This window comes from Arvicanthis niloticus, chromosome 14, assembly GCF_011762505.2.
Source record: "Arvicanthis niloticus isolate mArvNil1 chromosome 14, mArvNil1.pat.X, whole genome shotgun sequence".
NCBI lineage: Eukaryota > Metazoa > Chordata > Mammalia > Rodentia > Muridae > Arvicanthis > Arvicanthis niloticus.
Window position 1 is genome coordinate 14003857 of NC_047671.1, and position 24925 is coordinate 14028781.

Consider the following 24925-nt stretch of genomic DNA (forward strand, 5'->3'; position numbering starts at 1 on the left):
TGTTTTCACGGAATCAGTCCTTAAAGAATCCTGAAAGAAAACGATGGGAAGGCGTTGGTGGCCTTGGCTCGGCTGCCCTTCTTTGCAGGACTACTCATTCAGCCTTGGTCTCAACGACAACAAATTTGAGATCTGGGACATGATGAATTCTGAGGTCTCCCGCTAGTTCCCCTATTCTTTGAGTCCAGACTCCTAAGCATCCTTCCTTGGTAGGGATTCATTTGTTTTAATGATTTCCATTTTCTGGTGTGATTTGATGGTCAGAATCTGGCCTCTCGTGTCCTTTACTGGGTGTTATCACAGTAAATGTGGTGTTGGACACACTCCGCTCTTTTACAAAAATGATTCATGGCCTCTCTTTCTCTATACCACAGGGCTACCATCCGATGCCCCATGAAGCAGAGATTGCACATACCAAGAAGTTGTTCCGAAGGAGGAGAAACGACCGAAGGTAAGAAAGACTTGCGACTGCTGTCACTTTTTCCTGGGCTGGGCTGCTGGGCACATTAGCTCTGATCTATGCTGCAATAGGACTTATACCTGCAAATGAGGTGTTCACCTTTGAGGTGACGTTGAGGGTACAGTGGGCTTGGTTGTGTGGAATCTGTGTGTCTGTGCTTGGCCCAGGGACTAGGTCCCTTCAGAAGACCAGCAGAGGGCCACCGTTTCCACTCCTTCCTGGGAGCGAGCATTAGTCAAGATTTACAGATATGCTTTCTTTCTGTAAACCAAAGCTGCAGCACGCTCACGGAAGAGAGCCCTCAGGCTGCATGTTTAGAATCATGGCCTCCAGGAGGCTCCCCAAGCTCACAGATTCAAAGGCATCCCTCTTTCTGTTTTTTTTTCATCATTAGGAATTGTCCTGTGTGTTAGCCACACTTTGCAGTGACCCTCACGGTTCAGAGTAGTAACCAGGGAACAGGAAAAACATGATGAGGTGACTTGTGTCGGAGCAAGCAACCAAGATCGAGCGTCCAAGAGATTCATGTGTGCTGTCTACAAGGCTTTCTTATGTGGAAAGGTTTTCTTATATAGTTCACATGAAAGATTCCAGGTGCAGAGATTTCTGTGTGCAGCCATTTGTACCTAAGGAGGATTTTTTTTTTTTTTTTGCTTGAATGTGCAAAATAAATATTTCAGTATGGAAATCTTTAAAAAAGAAAGAATAAAAAGGCGTATGCCTGAGGAATTAAAATGAGGTGTTTCCCTATAGGGAATTCATTCTTACACAAAGGTAATAGCTCATGCGTGGCTGTACCTTTAGTAAGCAGAGTGTGTTCTTTAAGAGACAACAAATTGTCAGCTACCATCCTACACTCAGAACCCTAGGAGCACCTACCCTGGGTGCTGCGTGGCCACAGCTGGAGCTGCTGGGCTTCAGCCAACCTGGAACTCTGACCCCTCGCTCTGCATGGAAATCCTGAACTGAGAAGTAGTAGGTAGGTGGATGACAGATACCCAGAATGCCTGTCACCCAGTAGTAGATTTTCTATTTCTGAAAATGTTCTCGGGGGAAATGAGTGTCCAGCTAACTGGGAAGCAGTCTGTCCTGACTGAGGACTGGGAATCAATAGGCATCAGAAGAGGAAACTGAGTCAGGAGAGCTGGGCTAACCCTTGGCCCTTCCCTGACCAGGACACAGTTGATTGCCTACTCTGTGCCTCTTGTGTAGCGTTACTCAGAACAGTTCTTGGGTTCTGGGTTCTGAGCAAATGAAAGAAATAAGGAACACCCCTCAAAGGAGAAATGTTGTTGACAAGGGCCGGGAAGGTGTCAGAGAGAGCAGAAGGCCTTCTGTCCTTCCTCCCCAGTGTGTATCGCAGAGATGCCAAGACTCTCCAAGCTTACTGATGAGAAGGCTTCTCTGGGCCAAGTCACTGGCATCCATGTCAGCCCACATGTCACTTTTTGAGTCAGGTCACCATGCTCCACAGGAGTCTCCTAGACGGGGCAGGCCACCGGAAACGACATGGCCCAGGAATGTCGGGAGGGAGTGTGCATGGCATAGGGAAGCCCAGGAAGCTGGACGTTCACTCATCCATACTCACGGCAGTGAATGCTCTGTGTAGGTCAATGCACTTCACAAAGGATATGGACCGGGCCAGCGTCCAAAGAGAAGCAATAAAGTTGATTAAAGGGACAGAAAGTATGTCCTGTGAGGGGGGCTAGGGTGCTGGGGGCAGGGTAGAGAAAAAAGCATCCACATGGTGAAACCCATGAAAGATTTACGTGGAAGTACCAGTGGCAGCTGCCTGTGTTTACACGGAGGGAACATCTTGGCCACTGGAGTCAGACTGCAGCTCAGGGTAGGAGACACACACAGCTGAAGTATGTGCCAGACAAGGAGCCAGTCAGAAATATAACAGGCCTGTTTATCACTTGGGGCGGGGGTGGCGGGTGGGGAGCGTCCTGCTGTAGAGCACCCATATGGTAGATATTTTCAGGAGAGAGCAGGTAACAATGCAGCTGAAAGACTTTATTATACAAAAGCTGGTGGAATTCTGGGTCTTTCTTGGGAACCTTGGTGATTCAGTCATTCACAGATCGGCTATCCATGAATTACCAAGTCAACCCCAGCTCTTCCAGCAGAAGATCCTCCATAGTGGCCTCGTTAGGTACCAAGCCTGTGTACTTGACACTGGCCTCGCTGGCATTTAAAGCAAGCGTAAACCACGCTGAGAAGGTGTCGCAGGGAGAGGACCAGAATCAACTCTGGTAACCTAGGAACTCAACCAGCATCCATACAATACCTCAGTTCTTACCATTTGTCATGAGAAGGGAAGTGGCCAGCCACATCCTGCTGGTGTCCCTGTGACTCACCTTGGAATGCCTGCAGGAGTCTTTGGTCTTCTGTCTCCCTACAGAGTGACCAGAATTGGGTCTGACTGCAACAGACCCCATGGCAAATTGCTGTGCCTGGAACTGAGTGGTACCTTCCAGCCAGAACAGGCATTCTCAAAACCGGGGACCTAGCATCCTCATCCGCAGAGCAGTCTGTCCTAATCCTGTCCTAATCCTGCGTAGCTCTCTAGGTGTCTCTGGGTGCCTTGCTGCGCTTTTCTCACCCGGTTCAATTTGGAGGCATTAGGTAGCTAAACCATGTAGCAGTGCCCTGGAAGTAGGGGCTGGATAGGGTGAGTCGCTTCATTTTTTTAAAGGTGTGTACATGTGTGTTCACGTGTGCATATATCCATGTGTGTGTGCATGTGTGTGTATACACATGTGTGCCCATAAAAGCCAGAGGTATCAGCTCCCCCTGGAGCCAGAGTTACAGATAAGGGTAAGTTTCCCACTGTGGGTGCTGGGAACTGAACACCAGGTCCTCTGTAAGAGCCGTCAGTGCTGAGCCATCTCTCTACCCCCCCCCACCCCCCCCAAGGTACTTCAGTTCTTGAAAACTGTGTTTTTTCTTTCATAAAATGTATCCAATACTTGAGAGGTTTGCACAAGCTCATTCTTGTATAGCATCTGAGTGGTCTTTGCAGCCAGTGTGTTCTCCAGGTCAGGGAAGCTGTAAAGGGCACAGAAAGTATTTCTCATCACTGTCTTTGAAGTCTAACCTCATAATCATGGCGTCCCCTAACCCGGGACAGTGACAGTAGGTAGGCAGAGCCCCTGTAAAGAAGCAACCTAAGGCTCAGCCCCCACCCCCACCCCCACAGGCTACTCTCAGGAGCTCTGATTAAAACTAAGTTGTACCTGGCTTTCCCCTATTTTGCAAAAAGGAATCAACCACCAAGACAGCTTAAAGGTTTTCTCCTTAAGAATTTTGTCAAGGGCGGGAGAGATGGTTCAGAGGTTAAGAACATTGACTGCTCTTCTAGAGGTCCTGAGTTCAATTCCCAACAACCACCTGGTGGCTCACAACCATCTGTAATGAAATCTGGTGCCCTCTTCTGGTGTGCAGGCATACATGCTTGTAGAATACTGTATACTAAATAAATAAATCTTAAAAAAAATTTTTTTTTCTCAAAATTTGGACAACTGATAACCACCTGCTTATTTGGGGGGAAGGGGGACTGATAAAATATGACAGATGACAGATAAAACCATGCATTTGGGGATTAAAATATGAAGTACATGAATATTCTATGCATTCCCTAGGAGTAACATGGTTTTGCATGCTCCATCTCTGCCAGGTAGGAAGTGGACAGTTGAGAAGGTCTCTCTAAAGCTCTCTGCCCAACCCCAGCATCCAGGAAGAAATTCACTAAGGGGCTGAGGTCTGGGCTCATAGCATCTGTTTAATTCAGTGGGTTTCCTTATCCCTGTGGAAGGGGGAGGAGTTCTGCAGGCTCCTCCCACCCCCCCCACCCCCCCACCTTCACTCCCATCACCCCTGCTCTATTCTAAGAGCTAAAAGTGACAGTATCTACAGCCTGGGGAACAGACTCCAGGGTGAGGGCAAGCTTTGGAAGGCATGATGTGGAAGGGGCAAGAGGCAGCAGGCTCAGGCAGAGAAGTTGAGCTCAAGGGTATCATTCCCGTCCACCTGTAAGGTGGGACCATTCTCAGGAGACAGGCGTCAGTGAGTCAGCTTGTTTAATCGGGGGAAGCAAAGGTTATTTAAACTTTAGGGAATAGGGGTCTTTGGAGAAAATGTATATTATTGACTGGAACCAGCGTGTTAGGGATACTGACATATTTGCATAAGGAGACATTCTAGGTGCTTTTAAGGAGGAAGGAAGTTTAACCTGGCTACCAGGCTATGTGACCCCCTCTGGTGGGGCAACGTGCAGGCCCAGAATGTTGGGGGCTAGTGGGGGGCAGTGAGCCTTCTCCTGCTGATCTCATGATGAGGTTTCCAGGGTTTGGACATGCCTTGGCCCCACTTTTGCCCCAGGCATGTTCCCACGGCCCTACTGCTCCCCCAAGGCTACACGGTGTCCCAGGCCCCACATCAGGGTAGACTTGGTGGCATGTTCTGACCCTACAGGGAGTTCTGAAGTTTGAGGAACTTGTGAGAGTTGACCTAAGATGCAGCAACTATGCAGAACTTTATGTCCCATGTCCCTTGATCATCAGAAAGGGGTGTGGTCTGAGGCTGAGCAGGACCAGGGCCATTTCCAAAGGGGCAGCCAGAGGGATGAGAGCTGTTTCTGAAAGGGAGGTAGGCAGTACATTAGCTCCCCAGAAGTAAGCGCTATTAAACCCCTTGTCTTATTTACCTTACTATTGTTGTGACAAAACACCATGACCAATGCAGTTTATAAGAGGAGTATGTTAGGACCTTATAGTTTGAGAGGGTGACCCCGTAACCACCGTGCTGGAGAGCATGGTGGCAGGCAAGCATACATGGCTCTAAAGCAGTAGTTGAGATCTTATATCCGGATCCACAAGCACAAGGCAGAGAGAAAGCTATTTGGAAATGCTGTGTGCCTTTGAAACCTCAAAGCATGCTTCTAGTGACACAGCTCCTAATCTTTCTCAAACATTTCCAAGGATTCAAATATATGAGCCTATGGGGACCTTTCTCATTCTAACCGCCACACACTACCACCCTTCCCTCAATTAGAATTGTTCTCCATGGTATGTTCTGTGATCTGGAGAATACAAGGGCCTAAGGTGGAGCTGCCACAGTGGCATTCTGGCTACAGAATTATCCAGAGAGCTGTATGTGTCTGCGTAGCATCTGAGTTGTGGCTCAGAGAAGAGAGCATCATGGGGTGTTGGGGTGAGAGGAGATTCTAGAACGCCCCCCCCCTTTGGAGTAATGATTCAACTACTAGTGAAATTCCACAAGACTTTGAAAGGGAGATGGAGTGTAAGGGAGAAGAGAAGCCACAGCTAGGCAGATGATGCCCCGGGGATCCCCAGAAGTCACCCACACGCTCCCTAGAAGCAGAAGCAAACAAACATAGGGCTCAGTGGCCCCACTATGATTAATAGGAGGGAGAAGCCGCTGTCTGCTTGCTCGGAAGATGCCCTGCCTAGGTTGTCAGGAGTCTCAGAAGACCCCACAGACTCCGAAGCCTGGCCTGTCATCATTTAGAGTAGGGAGACTAATAGACACATGGTCTTTTGCACGATGCCCACCTGTGCAGTCAGGGGCGAAGAGAGCCCTTCAAATTAATTTGCTTCGTTAAGCGAGGTCCCGGAATGGTTAATGTCCTCCATGCGCAAAGCAGATGGACAGGAAGAAATAAAGAATACCTTGGCCATCCTGGCCAGCGTCAGATGGCTCCACTGCATGAGAAGCCGCAAGCGAGCCATCCCCCTGGGGTGCAGAGTTGGGCTGCATGCTAGATGCTGCAGGGCGGCCATGATGTCTATCCTACAGCCGACCGTGACTGTGGCTTGGTGTCCTCAAGCTGTGGAACCAGCTAAGGATCTAATCTCTTCGCTGCTTCCTCTGCCTGCACAAACTCAGATCCCAAGCATCAGCTGTCGGCTTTGATTTTGCAAGCTCCTGGTAAACACTGTGTGTCACTGATTAAAAACAAACGGGGTCTGTGGAATTGGAGGCCATTAGTATAGTATGCTTACAAATACACTAAAAACATTGATTATGTGCTTCACAGGGTTGAATTTTTTATTGGTTATTTTATTTATTTACATTTCAAATGTTATTCCCTTTCCAGAGTTTCCCCTCCACAAACCTTCTATCCCCTCCACAAACCTTCTATCCCCTCCCCCTGCTTCTATGAGGGAGCTCACCCACCCACCTATCCACCCACCCACTCCCCACCTCAGCACCCTAGCATTCCCCTACACTGGGGCATCGAACAGTCACAGAACCAAGGGCCTCCCCTCCCATTAGTGCCAGATAAGGCCATCCTCTGCTACATCCTCTGCCCTCCCCCCATGTGTACTCTTTGGTTGGTGGTTAGTCCCTGGGAGGTCTGGGGGCGGGGGAGGTCTAGTTGGTTGATATTGTTGTTCTTCCCATGGGGTTTCCAAACCCCTTCAGCTCCTTCAGTTCTTTCCCTTACTCCTCCATTGGGGTCCTCATGGTCAGCCCCATGGTTGGCTGCGAGCATCCACATCTGTATTGGTCAGGCTCTGGCAGAGCCTCTCAGAAGACAGCTATGTCAGGCTCCTGTCAGCAAGCACTTCTTGGCATCAGCAATAGTGTCTGGGTTTGGTGGCTGCATGTGGGATGGATCCCAAGGTAGGGCAGTCTCTGGATGGCCTTTCCTTCAGTCTCTACTCCACTCTTTATCCCTGTATTTCCTTTAGACAGGAGCCATTCTTGGTTAAAATTTTGGAGATGGGTGGGTGGCCCCATCCCTCAACCAGAGGCCTTGCCTAACCTCTGGATATGGTCTCTAAGGTTCTCCCTCCCCTTCATTGGGTATTACAGCTAATGTCATCCCCATTGGGTCCTGAGAGCCTCTTGCTTTCCTGGCATCTGGGACTTTCTGGTGGCTACCCCCATCCCCCCATCCCCCATTGATACACACCTCTGTTCAATTTCCTGACTCTCTGTATATCTTCTCTGTCTCCTCCCATACCTGATCCTGCACCCCTTTTCCCCTCCCCCTCCTTTCTTTCTCCCAAGTCCCTCCCACCCTCTATTTCCCGTAATTAAGCACCCACACTTTGGTCTTTCTTCTTCTTGAGCTTCATGTGGTCTGTGAGTTGTATCATGGGTATTCCAAACTTTTTGCTTAATATCTACTTATCAGTGAGTACATACCATATGTGTTCTTTTGTGACTGGGTTACCTCACTTAGGGTGATATTTTCTAGTTCCATTTGCCTGCGAATTTCATGAAGTCATTGTTTTTAGTAGCTGAGTTGTACCCCATTGTGTAAATGTATCACATTTTCTGTATCCCTTCCTCTGTTGAGGGACATCTGGGTTCTTTCTAGCTTCTGGCCATTATAAATAAGGCTGCTATGAACATAGTGGAGCATGTGTCCTTATTATATGTTGGAGCATCTTTTGGGTATATACCCAGGAGTGGTATAGCTGGGTCTTCAGATAGTACTATCTGAAGATAGTACTATGTCCAATTTTCTGAGGAACTGCCAGACTGATTTCCAGAGTGGTTGTACCAGCTTGCAATCCCACCAGCAATGGAGGAGTGTTCCTCTTTCTCCACATCCTTGCCAGCATCTGCTGTTACCTGAGTTTTTGATCTTAGCCATTCTGACTGGTGTGAGGTGGAATCTCAGGGTTGTTTTGATTTGCATTTCCCTGATGACTAAGGATGCTGAACATTTCCTTAGGTGCTTCTCTGCCATTTGAGATTCCTCAGTTGAGAATTTTTTGTTTAGCTCTGTACTGCATTTTTTTGACTAATGAGTTATGTGTCAGTTTTTTGTTAAAATTTTCAAACAGTCTCATTGTATAGACTCTTTGAACTATAATTCTTTGCCCCAGTTTTTCTAGTACCAGAATTATAGACATGCACTACCAGACTCATCTTTGGAAAAAAAAGAAAGTAGTAGGATTTTTATTATTGTTTGTTTCTTGAGTTGTCTCGGGGATTTAGTTTGGTTTTATAACTAGAGGAAGTCCAAGGATGGAGTGATGGGAAAGGCCTCTTGCAACCCTCTTTGGATCTTGATGTCTGTAGTATTCCCTGAATGTGCCAGGAAAGTGACCCTTTCAAAAAAAAGGGCAAAGATTTGGTCTGGTTATGATTTAACCTATGAAGCTATGCTAGGAATTAATAATCGCCTGTTTTCTTCTAAACCATCTATATTTGCAAGATTCCTTGGGAAAAAGTGATATCTATATTCTTTAATTTTTGAAATTTAGAACTGTATGCTTGTAGCTTCAACCTTTTCCCCATTTTCTATCAGAACTAGCTTCTGTAATCATGGAGGGCAGAACGTCACAGGCCGCTGCATGCTATGAGCACCGCTGTAGGAAGCCAGCGGTGTAATTCAGTCTCAAGTCCAAAAGGCAAAAACCAAGTCTGAAGCCATGAGAACATGAATGTCTGTCTTAAGAAATCAGCAGGCCAGTTCAGCTTTCTTCTGCCTTTTGTACCATGCCCATCCTCTCATGGGTTGAATGATGCCCGTGTGCACTGATGAGGGCAGAGCTCCCTGACTGAGCACAGTGATTCAAGTGTGATCCCTCGAGGAACCCCCTGGTCACCTGTCTGCAAGTCTCAGCAGCTTTCTGGAGCTTGCCTTTCGCATGAGTACTAAGCATTTCTCCATCCACCGTGGGAGTCCTTATTCTACAAAGGGGCTTGTCTTCCAGGAACTAATCAGGAATTGACTGGTCCAGCCCTGTGTCTGTCTTTCTATCAGCTCATTCACATAAGTTGCTCAGTTAATCCTCTTAGGCATACACTCAGTGCTCACTATCCATGGATTCCATAATGCAAGCTTGCCTACTTGCTAAAACTTACTGTAACATGAAATACCTGTGATGTTTTGACACTCAGTCATTGGCAGACATAGAACAATAGATAGTTTGAGTTGCATGCTACATAGGAACCCTGCCAGTGTCACACAGCATTTACCATCCTACTGTCATTTCATCACTTATCCCGATCGTGGTTTTTCTAGGGCCGTGTTTTCCACACTCCGTGTGCTTTTGCTAGTGATTTTGCTGTTTGTGTGGCTCCTGAGTAAAATGCGGGAGGTTCGTAAGTTCAAGTTCCTTGTTGGGGTAGCAAAGGAACTTGTGGGCCACGTGAGCACAGATCTCAAGTTCAAGAAGACTGTGATGTGCCTTACAGAGAGACCAAGTATGTAGTAATCGTCATGAAGGCAGGCCTTAGTCCTACAATAAGTTCAACATTAGCGGGTCACTAACATATAGTAAGTAAGCAGCCTAGAGGACCCTGAAAAGAGTACTGCCAGCTCTCCCAGAGATACCGAGTCAATTCCCAGTACCCCATGGTGGCTTACAACCACCCTGTAGCTCCAATCCCTGGGGATCTGAGTCCTTCTTCTGGCTTCCACAGGCAGAGCATACACGAGGCGCACAGACATATATGCAGGCAAAACGCCTATACACATGGAAATAAATAATAAAATATAAAAATAAATAAGCAGTCTATAAACAGAAGCACACGGATAAAAAGAGATCCTATACTGATGAGTCGGTGAAAATGTAAATAGAGGAGCAGTGGATTCAGTGTTTGCTAATTCCGTGTTCCCGGTGACACCCTGGAAAGTAGCCTTCTGAACAACAAGAGTGAGCTAGGCTTGCTCTTTAAAACAGGGTAGAGAGACACTGAAGGTGAAGGGACGTGGGGAGCCATAGGACTTTAGGCATGTTGTTCACATCTTGATATCGATAGGACTGGGAGGAAAAGAGTGAGCATTTCCTACCCCGGCTGGCTGTCACTGGCTTGGTTTCGGCTGCTTCATTTGTGCCGTCACCAAAGCCCTCGTAGACAGCTCAGCCCCATAGTGACTGCCATTGCCATCCTCTTGTCAGGAGCTGGGGGACTGTGAGACAGATCCATGTTCGCATTGCCCACGGTTTCTCTTTCTCTCTCAGCAAGGAAATTGCCCTCATTAAGTCCCTGCTAAAGATAGATAAGAAAATGGGCCAGGCAGACCCCCGCCTGGCAGGCAGCCCTGTCAGATTGGGAGCAAAATGAGTCAAATAGGAATTATTTTTAGGATGTCTCCTCCTCCCGCACGCCCACCCCCAGGCGGGCTCTCTTGGAAAGAAGAGCAGCTCATTGCTTCGAGCCACATGTCCTCATGTCCTTCGAGCCTCATGGTCCTTGTTAGATTGAAACGGAGCCCCCAGGCTGTGAGCAAGCCATGACGTGTCACACCATCCTCTGTAGAGTGCTGGTGCTTCACTCATGCTCCTGGTCCCCATGAAGGCTGGGCATACCCTCCCATGAACGATGTGCCTGGATCCCTTTTCTACTGCTCTCTGGTGCATGCTCCAAGCTCAGGCCCCATTCCCAGCCTCATGCTTTATGAGAATGCAGACCCCTGGGGACCCTCCCCTGTGGAGGGACCAGTGTGTCCCTAGCTCAGAACTCACAACCATATAGGGGCCAAACAGGCATAAGAGATGGGCTGCTGTACATTTGGCAGGCTCCCTGGGCAAAGGGCAACACACATCTCCCAGGACTGTGTCTACAACTGAGTAACTGGGCATTCCTCTTCTCTATCATTCTTACCCCCTTTGTCCAGCTGTCTGAGTTTGCTCAGACCCTGCAAGTTCTAAAGAGCAAAGCAGGGATACCCAGGATCAAGAAAGGCAACTAAGGAGGGGGGAGGGGGCATGCCTTGTGGCCTGGGGACAGGAGAGCTATTGACCAGGAAACTAGCCATAGACTGATGCAGCTCCAGGTGTCTGTGGCTGGGACAGGATACAGAGGAGCGTAGGAACCAGCCACCCAGTTGTTTTAACTACTCCATCTCAGATGTCTTAGCCAGTCATCCTCCTCCACACAAGGCTCAAATAACCAAGCTTTGGTCAACCAAATCATCTGAGTCCCCCATGGGGGACAGTGTGCATGGTGATAGCCAAGCCCTTGGCCTGACTCACTTGATTTTTAAGTCCATCTCATCTTTCACCAAACAGGGGTCTTTGGGTGTCAGGGGGGAAGACACTCACTGAATTTATTCTTCTTGTTCCCAGGGTCAGGGATGCCATTAGATTATCTGTTGGGGCAGGTACTCAGGAAGACCAAGTAATAACTGGACCCTCAGAAAACATGAGTTCCTCTTCCTCCTACCATTTACTCTGAGAACCCTTCCAGTGTGAGTGTAGAGGGAAACGCTGTTGAACCAGGAGCCCTGGAGTCTGGTCCAGGGCCCTTACCTTATGCTTTTGGAGCCCAGTTCTTCTGTTGTGAAGTGTGACTGTGATTCTAGCTCTCAGAGGTATTGCAGAGTTCATGCTACAGATTAAAAAAAAAAAAAAAAATAGAGTTCTATTCACTCACCATAGGATGGAATAGACAGAACTGAGAACATTGTGGAAGCTAGCCCAGACTCTCAGGAAAGATCTTTCCAGAAAGTTCTAGACAAGCAGGACATGTGTCTGCTCCTGTGTATGCCTTTCCTGTCTGTATCTGTATGCTGGCACCCAGCCAACCTGAGCTGTGCTGCCATGTCCTTTGCATCTGGTTTCTAAGTTCAGACACCACAGAGGGGCATCCTATTTCCAGAGGTGCCAGCCTGCACATCTGCAGGTTCTAAGGGGGTGGCAGGCTGTGGGTCTAAAGGAATACCAGGCTGTATGCACATCTCACCAGTTCTGAAAGTATACAAGACTGTAGATTGTGAAGATGTACCAGTCTGGAGATCACCGGTACTGAGGGAGTAGCAGGCTGTTCATCTGTTCATTCTATGGGTCTTTCTGCTGGATCCTGAGATACTCCTGACCCACCCTTAGCCCAGGCCAGAAGTCACTCACTCAGCAACTCCGTGAGCAGTTCCAAGGCTCGCTATATTAAGAGCACTGTTTTGAGCCTTAAACAAATATTAGTTCATATACTCTCTTCAACGTCCCAAGGAAGGGCATGCTATTTTTATTTCCATTTTGCAGATGAAGAAAATATCATGTAGAGAGAAATAAAGCAGCTAGGAGGCTTGGCTTTAGAACCTGTGCTTCTAATCAGATCTCTGATCCGAATCTTCCCTTTACTCCCTCCTCCCTGTCCTGAGACCCTCACTGCCTTTGTAGACCCAGTTAACTCATAGTTATAGGCCGTTCAAGATTCGGCGGTCTTGTAAGGATGGGGCTTCCATTTTTCAAATGGTCAGAGAGAAGGGTTACTCTGCCTCATGCCAGAGAAGGGATAAATGAAAAGACCTCAGCCAAACCCACCAGACTATCTACTCAGCTACAGCACTAAGGTCAGCCCTACTCTCCCTCCACTGAGCAAGTCCATGAGTAAACGTATGTTGGAAGTTCCTGCAGTAGACCACAGATTTTTTTTCCCAGGTTATGGCCCAACCCAGTAAGAGACCCGAGAGAAAACAGCATGTATTACAGGAAAATGGGCATCCCTAAAGAGAGGGCTTCCTCCAGCTGCCCTCTGCCCCTAATCATGAGGCCCAGACCAAGGCACAAGGGTACATTCTACCCTCCAAGCAGTGACCAGGGCACAGGTTTTAAAAATACCAAGGAGCCTTCCTGCCTGGGTCAGCATTTACCCTGAGCTCTGGGAGTTATTTCTGAATCTTCCCAGTAACTTAATTTTAGCCACTTATTCCAATGCATGTGTTTTAGGGATGCCAAGGTAGCCTCTGTTATGGTTTGGAGTATTTTGGGAGGGCCTGGTTTCCAGAAGTGATGCAGGGGCTCAATTAGGCAAGACACCAGCAAACAGAAATAAAGTAACTCAGGAAAACAGGTCCCTAGAGGTGGCGTCTCTGTGTAGCATGCATGGGAGAAGCTAGGGGAAAGGTCAGCAGGGTGCCACAAGTGGTTGCTCGGGCTCTCCCGACTCTATGCACCTACAGAGATCTTCCTCCAAGCATGAGCAGAATAAAGTTACCCAGGTTTTCCAAGTAGGCCTGGATGAACACAAAATGGTCCAGCACCAGAGTAGTCAAACCCAAGCCAATGGTAGGCTCCTTAGACCCACCTTTTATAAGTGGTCCATAGACAGCCCCCCATAAGTGGTCCATAGACCCTTCTTATAAGTGGTCAGACACCCAAGTTCACCAGCCATCCATGGGAAGTGTAGATGCCCTCATTGTCAGTACATTAATAATGAGATGTCTTTGGAAGAACCACTAAGGAGTTCATAGCTTTTTCCCTCTAGTACTAAGGACTGAACCTAAGGCTTCCCACGTGCTAGCCAAGTGCTTGGACACTGAGCCCTCTTTTCACCAGGCAGGGTCTCACTAAGTTGCCTGGGCTTGCTCACTCTACAGTCCAAGCAGGCCTTGAGTTATGAGCATCCTCAGAAGTTATATATATATATATATATTGGAAATATAGGAGCATCTTCAGAAGATATATATATATATATATATATATATATATATATATATATGAACTATAGGCCCGGCTTGTTCTTAAGCTTTCAATGAAGCCTTCAGAAACCCTCTCAGCGCCTCTTAAAAGAACTCCAGGGCCTGCTCCATCTACCTGCTGCATCTCTCCCTGCCTGTCCTTCGCTCTCCTTGCCTGCCTTCTCACCTCCTGTCTTTATTCACCAGGCCCCAATCTTCTCTTAGTTCCGAAGTAGGCCTGTTTTCATTCTGTCCCTGTGCTGGCTGGACTCCTCTTCCCAGTTGTCTTAGTTAGGGTTTTACTGCTGTGAACAGATACCATGACCAAGGCAAGTCTTATAAAGACAACATTTAATTGGGGCTGGCTTACAGGTTCAGAGGTCCAGTCCATTATCATCAAGGCAGGAACATGGCAGCATCCAGGTAGGCATGGTGCAGGAAAAGCTGAGAGTTCTACATCTTGATCAGAAGGCTGCTAGGAGAAGACTGGCTTCCAGGCAGCTAGGAGGAGGGTCTTAAAGCCCACACCCACAGTGACACACCTACTCTAACAAGACCACACCCACTCCAACAAGGCCACACCTCCAAATAGTGCCACTCCCTGGGCCAAGCATATTCAAGCACCACACCAGGCTTTCTCTGCTGGACCATCCAATGACCTTAGTCTTCAGCTTCTCCTCTGCCCTTTGCTGGTGCTAATCATGATGTCAGTCCAGTTCCCAGGCGAGTCAGGCCTGAGGACCCAGTTGTAGCGCGCAGCCTCGCCGATAAGGAGCACGCCACACTTCAGGATTCTTCTGACAGCATTTATTAAACAGCTCTCTTAATAGTGAGGTGGAGGAAGGACCCCTAGCTCAGAAAGCCCGCTGCTTAAATAGAGCTTTGTGAGACGTGCAGATCCCTCATTGGCTCAAATCTTTCATCCAATTGTCATACTCTGTTTTTGCGCCACACGCAGGCGCATTCTCAAGTAAAGCTTCCGTGAAGAACCAGGAAGCAGAAGCCTGCGCGATCTTTTAATGGCAAATTCGGCTCCTCACACCCAGTAATAGGCAGGAAGCCTGAGAGCGTACAGGACCCTTACCAGCTGTGTCCGAGAGAACAGCCCACTGCCTCCTGATTCACCTCCCTTGGGGACACCACTACTTCAAGAGGACAAAGGATTCAATGTCTAGTTCTGCTTATCGGTGTGGCACTGAACTCGTAAAAGTAAATGTGTAAAGACCGGAACCAAAGATGGTTTTAGAAACAAAACAGATGAGATGGGGCTGGTGGCCTAAATGGTCACCGCATGCACATAGGTGGCTCAGTGAGTTGAGGAATGGATGGCTGAACCTCTAAAGTCTGAGCAGGAAGCTTGGTGCCTTTGAACCTGAGTTGTAACCATGGCACAGAGAGGCAGGGTGGGGATCCTGGGGATGGGCAGATAACAAACAGACTTGTCTGGTGTTGCTGATGTTGCAGATGCTCGGGCAGGAGTGGAGTCAGGTCATTAGGTCCCCTCTGTTAGAACCACATGGGCCAGCACCTTCTTGAATCCCCCATCCCCCCACCCTTCCTTTAAGCATCAGGGAAATCTCAGACCCTCTCTTCTAGCCAACCCTGATATATTTTAGCTTCGTGTCCTGACTGGAAGCAATTAAGGACAGTCATCCCACCACCTTGTGATGTGAAAGGGGAATGTGCCAACCCTCTTCTACTGCAATAGGTCCCCAGAGCCCCTGACTTACCGCCCGCACCCCCTAACTTGGGAAGTGGGTATCATTGGTTATTGTGGCCTTCATAGATCACTCAGGCAGATCTCCGTCTTCTCACTAACACCTTCAGTGGCCACCCGGAGTTAAGAGACTGATCTAGTTGCAAATGATGAGACCATCCATCCCATGAGTGGGGGTCCTCTGGGGGGGTGAGAGGGGACATTTGTTGAAAGAAGGACTTTTAGTTTTTAAAAATGGAAAACTATCCGACTTGAAGCAAACGCACATTTTGGCTGCACCACCATTGTCTGGAAGCCACGCTGAGTGAGCTTCTGCAGGGCGCACAGTCCAGCCACATTCATAGGTGGCCTTGTGAGTGTGCTGAGCTGTCTAGACCCCTCTGAGCCCTACTGCTAGGTGAGTACTAGCCTCAAGGCAAAAATTCGCCTCTTTGAAGGGCTGTGTCTTTCATCAAATAGCCCATCTCCTTTGTAGGTAGACTTTGCAGTGCAAATCAGCCCGTTCCTGGAGAGCGGCTTCCAATACCAAGGGCTATACAAACCTGAGACCCTTCTAATATTTGTGATAATACTGTACCTATGTTTGTATTTGTAGATATGCATTGGCATGTTCTCTCTCCCCCCCTCACCCCCCTCTATCTCTGTTTCTCTGTGTTTGTGTCTGTCTCTCTGTTTCTCCTGTCTATATCTCTCTCTTTATATGTCTGTGTATCGGTCTGTGGCTGCTTTAGGGACCTTGCTAGTCAGCATTGCCAATGATAGTTTGCTGAAAATAAAACAAAAGACCAGGGGCTAGAGAGATAGCTCATTGACTAAGATTAAGGTCATTGACTGCTCTTCCAGAGGTCCTGAGTTCAATTCCCAGCAACCACATGGTGGCTCACAACCATCTGTAATGGGATCTGATGCCCTCTTCTGGTGTGTCTGAAGACAGCTACAGTGTACTCTCTCTATAGATAGATAGATAGATAGATAGATAGATAGATAGATAGATAGATCATATGTATAATATATATCATATTATTATTTATTCATATATATCATATTATTTATTATATATAATGAATAAAAATATTTTTAAAAAATTAAAACAAAGGGCCAGACTGAATATTTATGTTGGGTATCTATTGGTACAAATCTCCCAAAATGTAGGACTTGAAGCCTGGATTGTTTGTAATCTCACACAATTTCAGAGTAGCTCACCAAGCATGCTCTGGTTCAGAGACTCTCTTGCTATTGGAGTCCAGCTGTTAACCAGGGATGTAGTTGTCAGGGGCTTAGCTGGGGGTTTGGATATCTATTTCCTGGTTTTTCCAGGTTAGTGGCACACCTCATTTTCTCTGTAGTTCTGGGTTACAAGGCAGGCCTCTTCACACACATATTCGTGACATGCTCATGGTCTCAGTTAAGTCTCAGAGAATGACCCAAGGGAGGAGCAGATGGACAGGCAGGCAATCAGACACTGACATGGAAGCTGCAGTGCTATATTCTTTAAGACTCATTGTAGAGATTGCATGCCCTCTCTTCTGCCGTCCTCTGTTGGCCAGACAAGTCTTCTGTGTCACAAGGGGAAAGTCCAAGGGTATGGCCGTCCAGAAGGAGAGAGCCATCCCGAAGGCTGACTACTACAGCACACCTGCCTCCCCCAATGACTGGTTCCCCCTCCATACAGAATGCACTTGCTCCTCCCACTGTTACTAGTTGGTGACATCATCAGCTCAGAGTTCAGCCTCCTATTCATAGAGATCATGTGCAGCATACACGTGAGACTCTGGGTGTAGTTCTTTGCATCTGGTTCTTTCTAGATCTGTGGGCCTCTGGTCTAAAAGGACAAGTTAGCTGTGCTCTTACATACACACATACCCAGTATATAACTCCAGGACAGACACAGGGTCACTGGGACAGACATGGGTCACTACCATAAACACCCATTCAAGAAGGGGCAACATATAAACCATTTGTCTATAACTCTTCTGCAGTTCAGCTAGACAAATGCTGGAGGTTTCTCCCTCAGGTAGAGTCCTGCCCTGTTCCTCTCAGGAGTTGCTATCCATGGCTCTGACTCCACCCTCTGCCATGGAGGTCTCATGTGGAGATCTCTCATGATATTCCAGCCAGGATCAGTTTTATAAGATGGAGATCTCTCAAGTGATGGCAGCCCGTGATCAGTGAGTATGCTAGGCTCTCAGATTTACCTCCCAGGTCACCCCTCCCTGTCTCTGAAAGATGACATGTATTTGCAATTGAGTTATTTTCTCCGATGGCTGCCTGTAGAACTTGGGATCCTCTGTTCATGCTGTAGTCTCTGGCCCTTCTGGTCTTACTGATACTGTTCTTTTGGAAACAAAGTTGACCTTCTGTGAAGCCTGGTGTTTCCCACACCACTGGAAAAGCTCACCTTCAAGTCACTCAAAGATTTTTCCTCTCCTCTTTGATCTTCTGCAGAGAGAATGCCCTCCAGCTTCTTGGAGCTCTGAAGTATGGTTGGGAAGATCTGTGAGTGACCCTTGAGGATAGTTAGAGGCACCTCTGTTTCGATGAGCTGTGCTGGGCCATACCACCTTCAGTCCTCTCTAGATCTTGATGACATCCCAACCTCCAGTCTTTGGACTGTGCTTTCCTGAGCATACAGGCTTCTGATCTTTTACTCAGAAGTCACTTCCTAATTTTAGCATCATCTGCCATCTGGTTAAGTCGAGGACTCTTCAGAACTAGCAAGTTCTTGTTCCTCGTGTGTGTGTGTGTGTGTGTGTGACAGTCCTTCTTTTAACTTGTCTAGCTCCTCTCCCAGCTTACTCTACTCAGCAAGAAGGAACCAGGAAACATCTTTAACACTCAGGCTGGAAATGCTGAGGCAAGGTCACTGAATCACTATGAGTATACATACTTTTTCCCCTCAGGGTAGCATCTCGGGATGCTGCCTATAAGGTCCCCTCCTGAGGTCTCTGTAAGCTTGTCACTACCCATAAATCCTCACAGTGATTTATCCTAAAGCCTTGTTTCTCCACAGAGCCTTAGCTCTTCACAAACACGCACCTTGAAACTCTCATTCCTGCCTACCGTCCAGGCCTGAGACATCCCCATGTTTGAGATTTTGCTGCAGCAGAATCCAAAAGCACGCAAGCTGCACTGGTTACCTCATGCTGTGTAATGAGTTAGCCCAAGAATTAGGATTGTTGTCCCACAGCTTCTGGGGGTCAGGGAGCCAGAACACCAAAGCTGAGTTCCTTTGGCTCACGGTCCCTTGAGACACTACAGACAAGCTGTCAGCCAGACCTTCTACTTGCAGTCTCTCTGATATGATGTTGGCAGGCCTGTTTCCCACTGGCTTTAAGCTGCAGGCTTCATTTCTTTGCAAGTGGGCTGCTCTACAGGATGTTCATGCTCGAGGGAGAAGGAGAAGATGGAAAGGGAGGGAAAGAGGAAAGGAGGGAAAAGCAGAGACAGTGTGGCAGAAATAAGATAAAGAAACGGGGGAAGTGGAAATTACCTGGTCTCTTACAAGCCACCCTTCTGCTGTAGAAAGCAACCTGTCACCTCTTCTGCTGTATTGTGTTAGCCACACAGAACTAACCTATACAGTGGAAGAAGAAACCAAACAAGCATACAGCCAGGCATGGCAATATAGAACAATACCCCAACTGTGTTGGTTTGAATAGGAATGGCCTGCATAGATTCATATGTTTGAATGTTTAGCCCATGGAGAGTGACACAATTAGGAGGTGTGGCCTTGTTAGAAGTGTGTATGGGCGGGCTTTGAGGTCTCCTATGCTCCAAGCTATGCCCGTTGTGGCATAGTCTCCTATTGCTGCCTGTAGACCAAGATAGGGAACTCTTGCCTCCGCCAGCACCGTGTCTGCCTGCACACCGCCATGCTTCCTGCCATGTTGATAATGGACTAAACCCCTGAAACTGTAAGCCAGCCCTGATTAAACGTTTTCCTTTATAAGAGTTGCCATGGTCATGGGGTCTCTGCCCAGCAATGTAAACTTCACTAAGATTCAACACTGAGGAGAAAGAAACAGTGACAGGAGAATGTCACGTGCTTAGCAGCCTGGGAAACAAGAGACCCTGTTTTAGTATTTTACAGTGTTTGGACGGAAGGAATGACTCAGTTGTTTAGAGCATGAGTTGCTGAGTTTGGTTCCCAGCAGCCAAGTCAAATGGCTCACAACTGCCTGTAACTCCAGCTCCAGGAAGTCCACCAGTCTCTTCTGAGCACTGACACATGCACGCGCACACACACACACACACACACACACACACACACACACACACACAATGAAAATAATAAAAAATGAATCTTCTTAAAATCAATAGTGTCGATGCAGGAGTGAAGAGACATTATTACCTACTTAAATTTCCTGATTGTGCCCTGCCCCCTTCCATTTTAAATGTGAAAACTTCACTAAAGGCTTGGAGTGGGTTGAAATTTTTGTATTTACCCACCTTCTAGTTCAACTTCCGGTCTTTCTAAGAATACCCTTCCTAACCGGCTCCATGCTCTGTACCACTTCCTTCCCTTCGTGCCTCTCTTCTACACATCTGCAGTGGAGCATGAGTTAAGTGTCTCCTCCCTGGAGAAGGCTTGGAGCTGGAAGATGCTGTTGCCTGAGCTTTAGAACAAACATGTCCCCCAGGGGAGCCAGCGGGGGTTCCAGGAAAAGGGAACTTTCCAAGCTGTGAGCATGTGCACACTCACAGGTACACATGTGCTTATACTACATACTCACACACGTACACAGACATGCACACACACATACAAAGTCATACATACACCACACACATAAATGCACACACTCAACACATAAACTCTAGAATTGCAATGATTACAACAGGCTGCACTTTTAATTGGAAGCATACCAAAACACTGGAATCTGCCAGAAACTGGTAGGGAAGTCTTCCATGGGTAGATGGGAAAATATAAAAATATTCACACTACAAATAATGATGTCTTGCCTAGTCTCTCTTTGAGTGCCCTGTAGTGGGTCCAGGAGGGAAGTATGATTAAGTACTTACATCCTTATTGTACAAGGGAAGTGTGTAAGACTCAGAAAGATTGGGCAGCTAACTAGAGACCTGCAGAGCTGACTGTCTCAGATCTCTGAATGTACACACTTCCATAGAGTCCCTGAAAGGTCCTGTATAGGGGACATTCTCTTTACCCCTTCAGTGTAAGTGACCTAAAGTTGTATACTGGCCAAGTGAGAGGTCCCACCTGGGAAAGGCCAGCTATTATATGATCAAGGTGAGGGGTGCCACCTGAGAAAGGCCAACTATTGCATGATCGAGGTGAGGGGTACACTTGAAAAAGGCCAGCTATTGTATGATTGAGGTGAGGGAAAGGCCACCTGAGAAAGGCCAGCTCTTCTGTGGTTGAGCTTGGGGCACAGCAGAAAAGACAGTCAGAGCTGTAAGCTCTAACAGGTGTGATAAAAGAGAGTGAACTACCACACTGTGCTAGGGGCTGGTGGAGATAAAGGGGGCTCTCTGACTCCTTCCTTCTACTCACTTTTGAGGCTCCTGGTAAAAACACTTAAAGAGACTCTGTCTCCAAGTGGAGACTCTGGAGTGAAGTGATCATCTGCCTTGTGTGCCTCGGACAGGCACCAAGTCACCTGTCCCCACATTTACCTGCAGTCATGCAGTTCTCGGCCACGCTGGACATAGAGCCGAAGACTGCTGTAGACAGAGAGCACTGGTGTCTTCACAGAAGCTCTGTGAGGAAGCCCCTGTCTGCAGAAACTCTCCCAGGGACCCAGAGAGCAGGCAGGGTACAGTGTGGTTGGGGGTGGAGGGGAGGGCAGACTGGAAAGGCTGGCAGGGTCTAGAGGCTGGTAAGAAACAAGGCCTTGACAGAGAATAAGATGGCTGAGAGAGAAACAAGATGAGGCCCCCTGAGAGATCAGCAAGTATTACTGGAGAGGAGGTTGAAGCCGGATGACAGTGCTACCCTCCTGGGTATCCAAAGCCCACAAGGGCTGCACTCATCCTGTCTCTGAAGCTGTGGACCAGTTTGGCAGGACCCTGTGACCAGGCGTGGGGTGCCCCTGACGGTGGAGTATAGGGCTTTGCTTATGGATGAGGCCAGCAGACCCATCAGCATGGGAGAAGCACCATTCTGGGACATTCTGAACTCTAGAGAGCACACGTACACACACACACACACACACACACACTGCCATTGGGGTCTCCTGCTGTGGCCCCTGCCTCTACATCATTGGCTTTTAACCAATATGGGTTGTGACCCATTTGGAGGTTGAGCAACCCTTTCACAGGACATCATGTATCAGATCTCCTACATATCAGATATTTACATTGCGATTCATAACAGTAGCAAAAATTACAATTATGAATTAGCAATGAAGTTTTATGGTTGGGGGAAGAAGAATGTGAGGTACTGTATTAAAGGGTGGTAGCATTAGGAAGGTTGAGAACCATGGCTCTACGGTAAAGTACATTTCTCTAACCCTCTCATTCACAGAGAGTAAATACTGCTCAAATCTATAGCTCAGGAACTCAGAAAGAGCTAGGTTTGTTGGTGGTGGGTAAAGGGATGTGCAGGTCGTTACTTTCCCCCAATTATATGGGAACTGGCCACATAAACCAAGAGGACTTCCCTGGCTTCAGTTAGACTGGGGACAGAAACACTGATGTCGCTACCACTGGCTTCTGCTCCATTTACAACAATAATTTCTGGTGATCCTACAGGATACCTTCTGTGCCAGGCACCTTAGCTGGATCAGGGGCCAGCACACTATCTACAAAGGTCTCTTTGTGAGGCATAGGCCTCTGTCACAGATGTTCTATTCAGCCACTGTTGTACCAAGGCAGCCTCAATGATACAGAAATGCATGCTTTCATTTGCAAAACAAATGATGGCTAGATTTGGCCCACAGGTCACAGTTGACCGGCCCCTGATTCAGATTGCCACAGCTTAGTACAGCATCTGCCCCACCCTAGAGCTGAGGACCAGGTATCACGAGGCAGCATCTCTTTCATGCCCATCCCACTTCTTGAGGCAGTCTTCATTCGGTTCCTCTGACCTAAGTGCCATTCCCAGAGGTACATTTTGAGGCAGACTTGGACCTCCCATCTAGCCAGAAAGCTATTTCCTAGGGCCATGTTTTAATCTAGAGGCTTTAGAAGGCCTTGCCAGAGGCAGTCATGGGAGGCTTAAAGCTTCGAGTCCCTAAGGGAGATCAAGAGGAAGCAACTGAACCTGCAAGACTTGAGGAAGTCTCCTTGTCCCGTTACTCTGTGGTTAAGATGGTTTGAGAAGACAGACAGACAGACAGACACAGACAGACAGAGAGACAGACAGGCAGGCAGGCAGGCAGGAAAAGTCGCCTCAGAATCTGGCTGACTACTGCTTCCTGTACGTATCTGTGCTGCCTCCAGACCTCACCATGGAGAAGCCTGCTTCCCAGCTTCAGCCTCTATGGGAATGTCGACAGCTCCTCAGTCCAGAGTTCAGAGCTCAGCCAGAAGAGTTAAGACACTTGTGCTTGGCTGCCTGGCCTTCCTCAGCCCTGCTGGATCTGAGAACTATCCTTTACCTTCAAAGACCTTCAACCCTTTGGGGTCCACAGCAGCATTGTCTCTCCTCGAGAGAAACAGCCTAAAACGAGTATGGCTCTCTGCCTACGTGTCCTCCGTTCCATCCTAGTTGTGCAAGAAGGCCTACTGCACAGTCCCCAACCCAGGTCTTTGTCTTGTGTGTGGTCGAGAAAGAGCCTGGCTGTTGTGGGCAGGTATCTTAGAGGCTCATTCCTCTGCCCTTAGCATAAGGCACATGTATCTCCTCAGACACGGATCTATATCAGAAGAGGAAGAAGAGACAGCAATATCTTGAGGGGTACCAAGGTTATTATGGATTGAGCCTCTGTTAGTGGTGCTCACTGTTTAGATTAAAAAGTCACAGTCCCAGGGCTTTAGAGATGACTCAGTGGTTAAGAGCACTGTCTGCTCTTCCAGAGGTTCTGAGTTCAATTCCCAGCAACTACCTGGTGGCTCACAACCATCTGTAATGGGATTCGATGCCCTCTTCTGGTGTGTGTGAAGACAGTGGCAGTGTACTCATATTAGATAGATAGATAGATAGATAGATAGATAGATAGATAGATAGATAGATCTGCAGCTGGTGCAAACCAGGCTGTCTCTGATGGCTGCTCCCTGAGTAATCCATTGACTGTGGGGCTGTAGGTGAAGCCCAAGCTCAGGGAATGTCCTGGAAGGAATCAGGAGGACTCTTGGTGTGGCAGGAGAACAGGAATAATGGGTTGGTCCTGAGTCAGGAGTTGGTGTCCAAGGGCAGAGATGATATGTTCTACCATAGAGGAATGTGGTTCTTTGAGAAGGAAAATGATGGGTCTGCTTGGCTTTTCGTGTGGCCAGAGCACAATTCAGCAACAGTGTGAGCAAAGTTACTTTGCCTGGTCCCTTCCAGGCCAGACTAATACTGACCCTTCTATGCTAATCAGACTCCCTTATTGTTTCCCCCAGGAAGTTGTAACCAGTTCACTCTTCCTTAGAGGCCTCTCTCCTATCTGTAGAGTCCTCTGTCCATTTATTGGAGTCTTTCTTGTGGGGGGTAAATAGCAAGTTGAAGTCCCATACAGCTAGATGTTGCCAAGCAGTGCTATTCAGCAAAGCCACTTGGGATGAGTCCATATTACTGTGTCCTATGAACCTGGCTCAAACCCAAAGTGGGAGCAGCCAACAGGGGCCCTCATTAGGCCCACTAGAAAAGAAACTACAGGTCCCACCTCCATGGTCCCCAGGGTGACAGGGGCCCTGCACCAGTCCCTTTGGAAGTGTATGAGGGTCCCAGGAAGTGGTCAGGAAGGGAAGCACAGTGCTTCTTACAGGATTAGACATGGGCCAAGTACTCAAAGAACGCATGGTCTAGTTACAAAACAGAAAGTGAGATATACTGAAAAGTCCGTATAATAATACAGCGATATATGTGTTCATGTATACGTGCTTGTGAATAAACATGGGTATATATGCATGCATGTATGTAATCTGCATGTTATATATCTACACATGCTGTATGCTTAAATGTATGTTTTATATATGTATGTCTCCACATCTGTGTATGAGTATTGTATTGAGAGAGAGAGAGAGAGAGAGAGAGCGCACGTGTGTGTGTGTGTGTGTGTTATGTATGATGCATAAATAGCACAATGCAGAGCCCTGGATTTAAGAGAGAAAAGGCTTTCTGAGGCTAACTGGGGTCAAGCAGCTTTTCTGATCTGTCCCTCCAGTAAGCTGGGCAGAAGACAGGATGGGTGATCACTCCCAATAATTGACAAGACAGAAGCAAAGATCCAGGCAGGACTTACTGCTTGGT

The 24925-nt window shown here is 47.8% G+C and overlaps 1 protein-coding gene across 8 annotated transcripts in view; it reads left to right on the plus strand.

Annotated features, from left to right (window-relative positions):
- Ctif (cap binding complex dependent translation initiation factor) overlaps positions 1 to 24925 on the plus strand; it is a 266010-nt gene that overhangs the window by 137972 nt on the left and 103113 nt on the right. For all 8 annotated transcript variants that reach the window (XM_034518416.2, XM_034518412.2, XM_034518413.2 and 5 more), the window contains one exon: positions 375 to 451. In XM_034518416.2, the coding sequence (XP_034374307.1) occupies positions 375 to 451 (77 nt within the window). The remainder of the gene's footprint in view (positions 1 to 374; positions 452 to 24925) is intronic.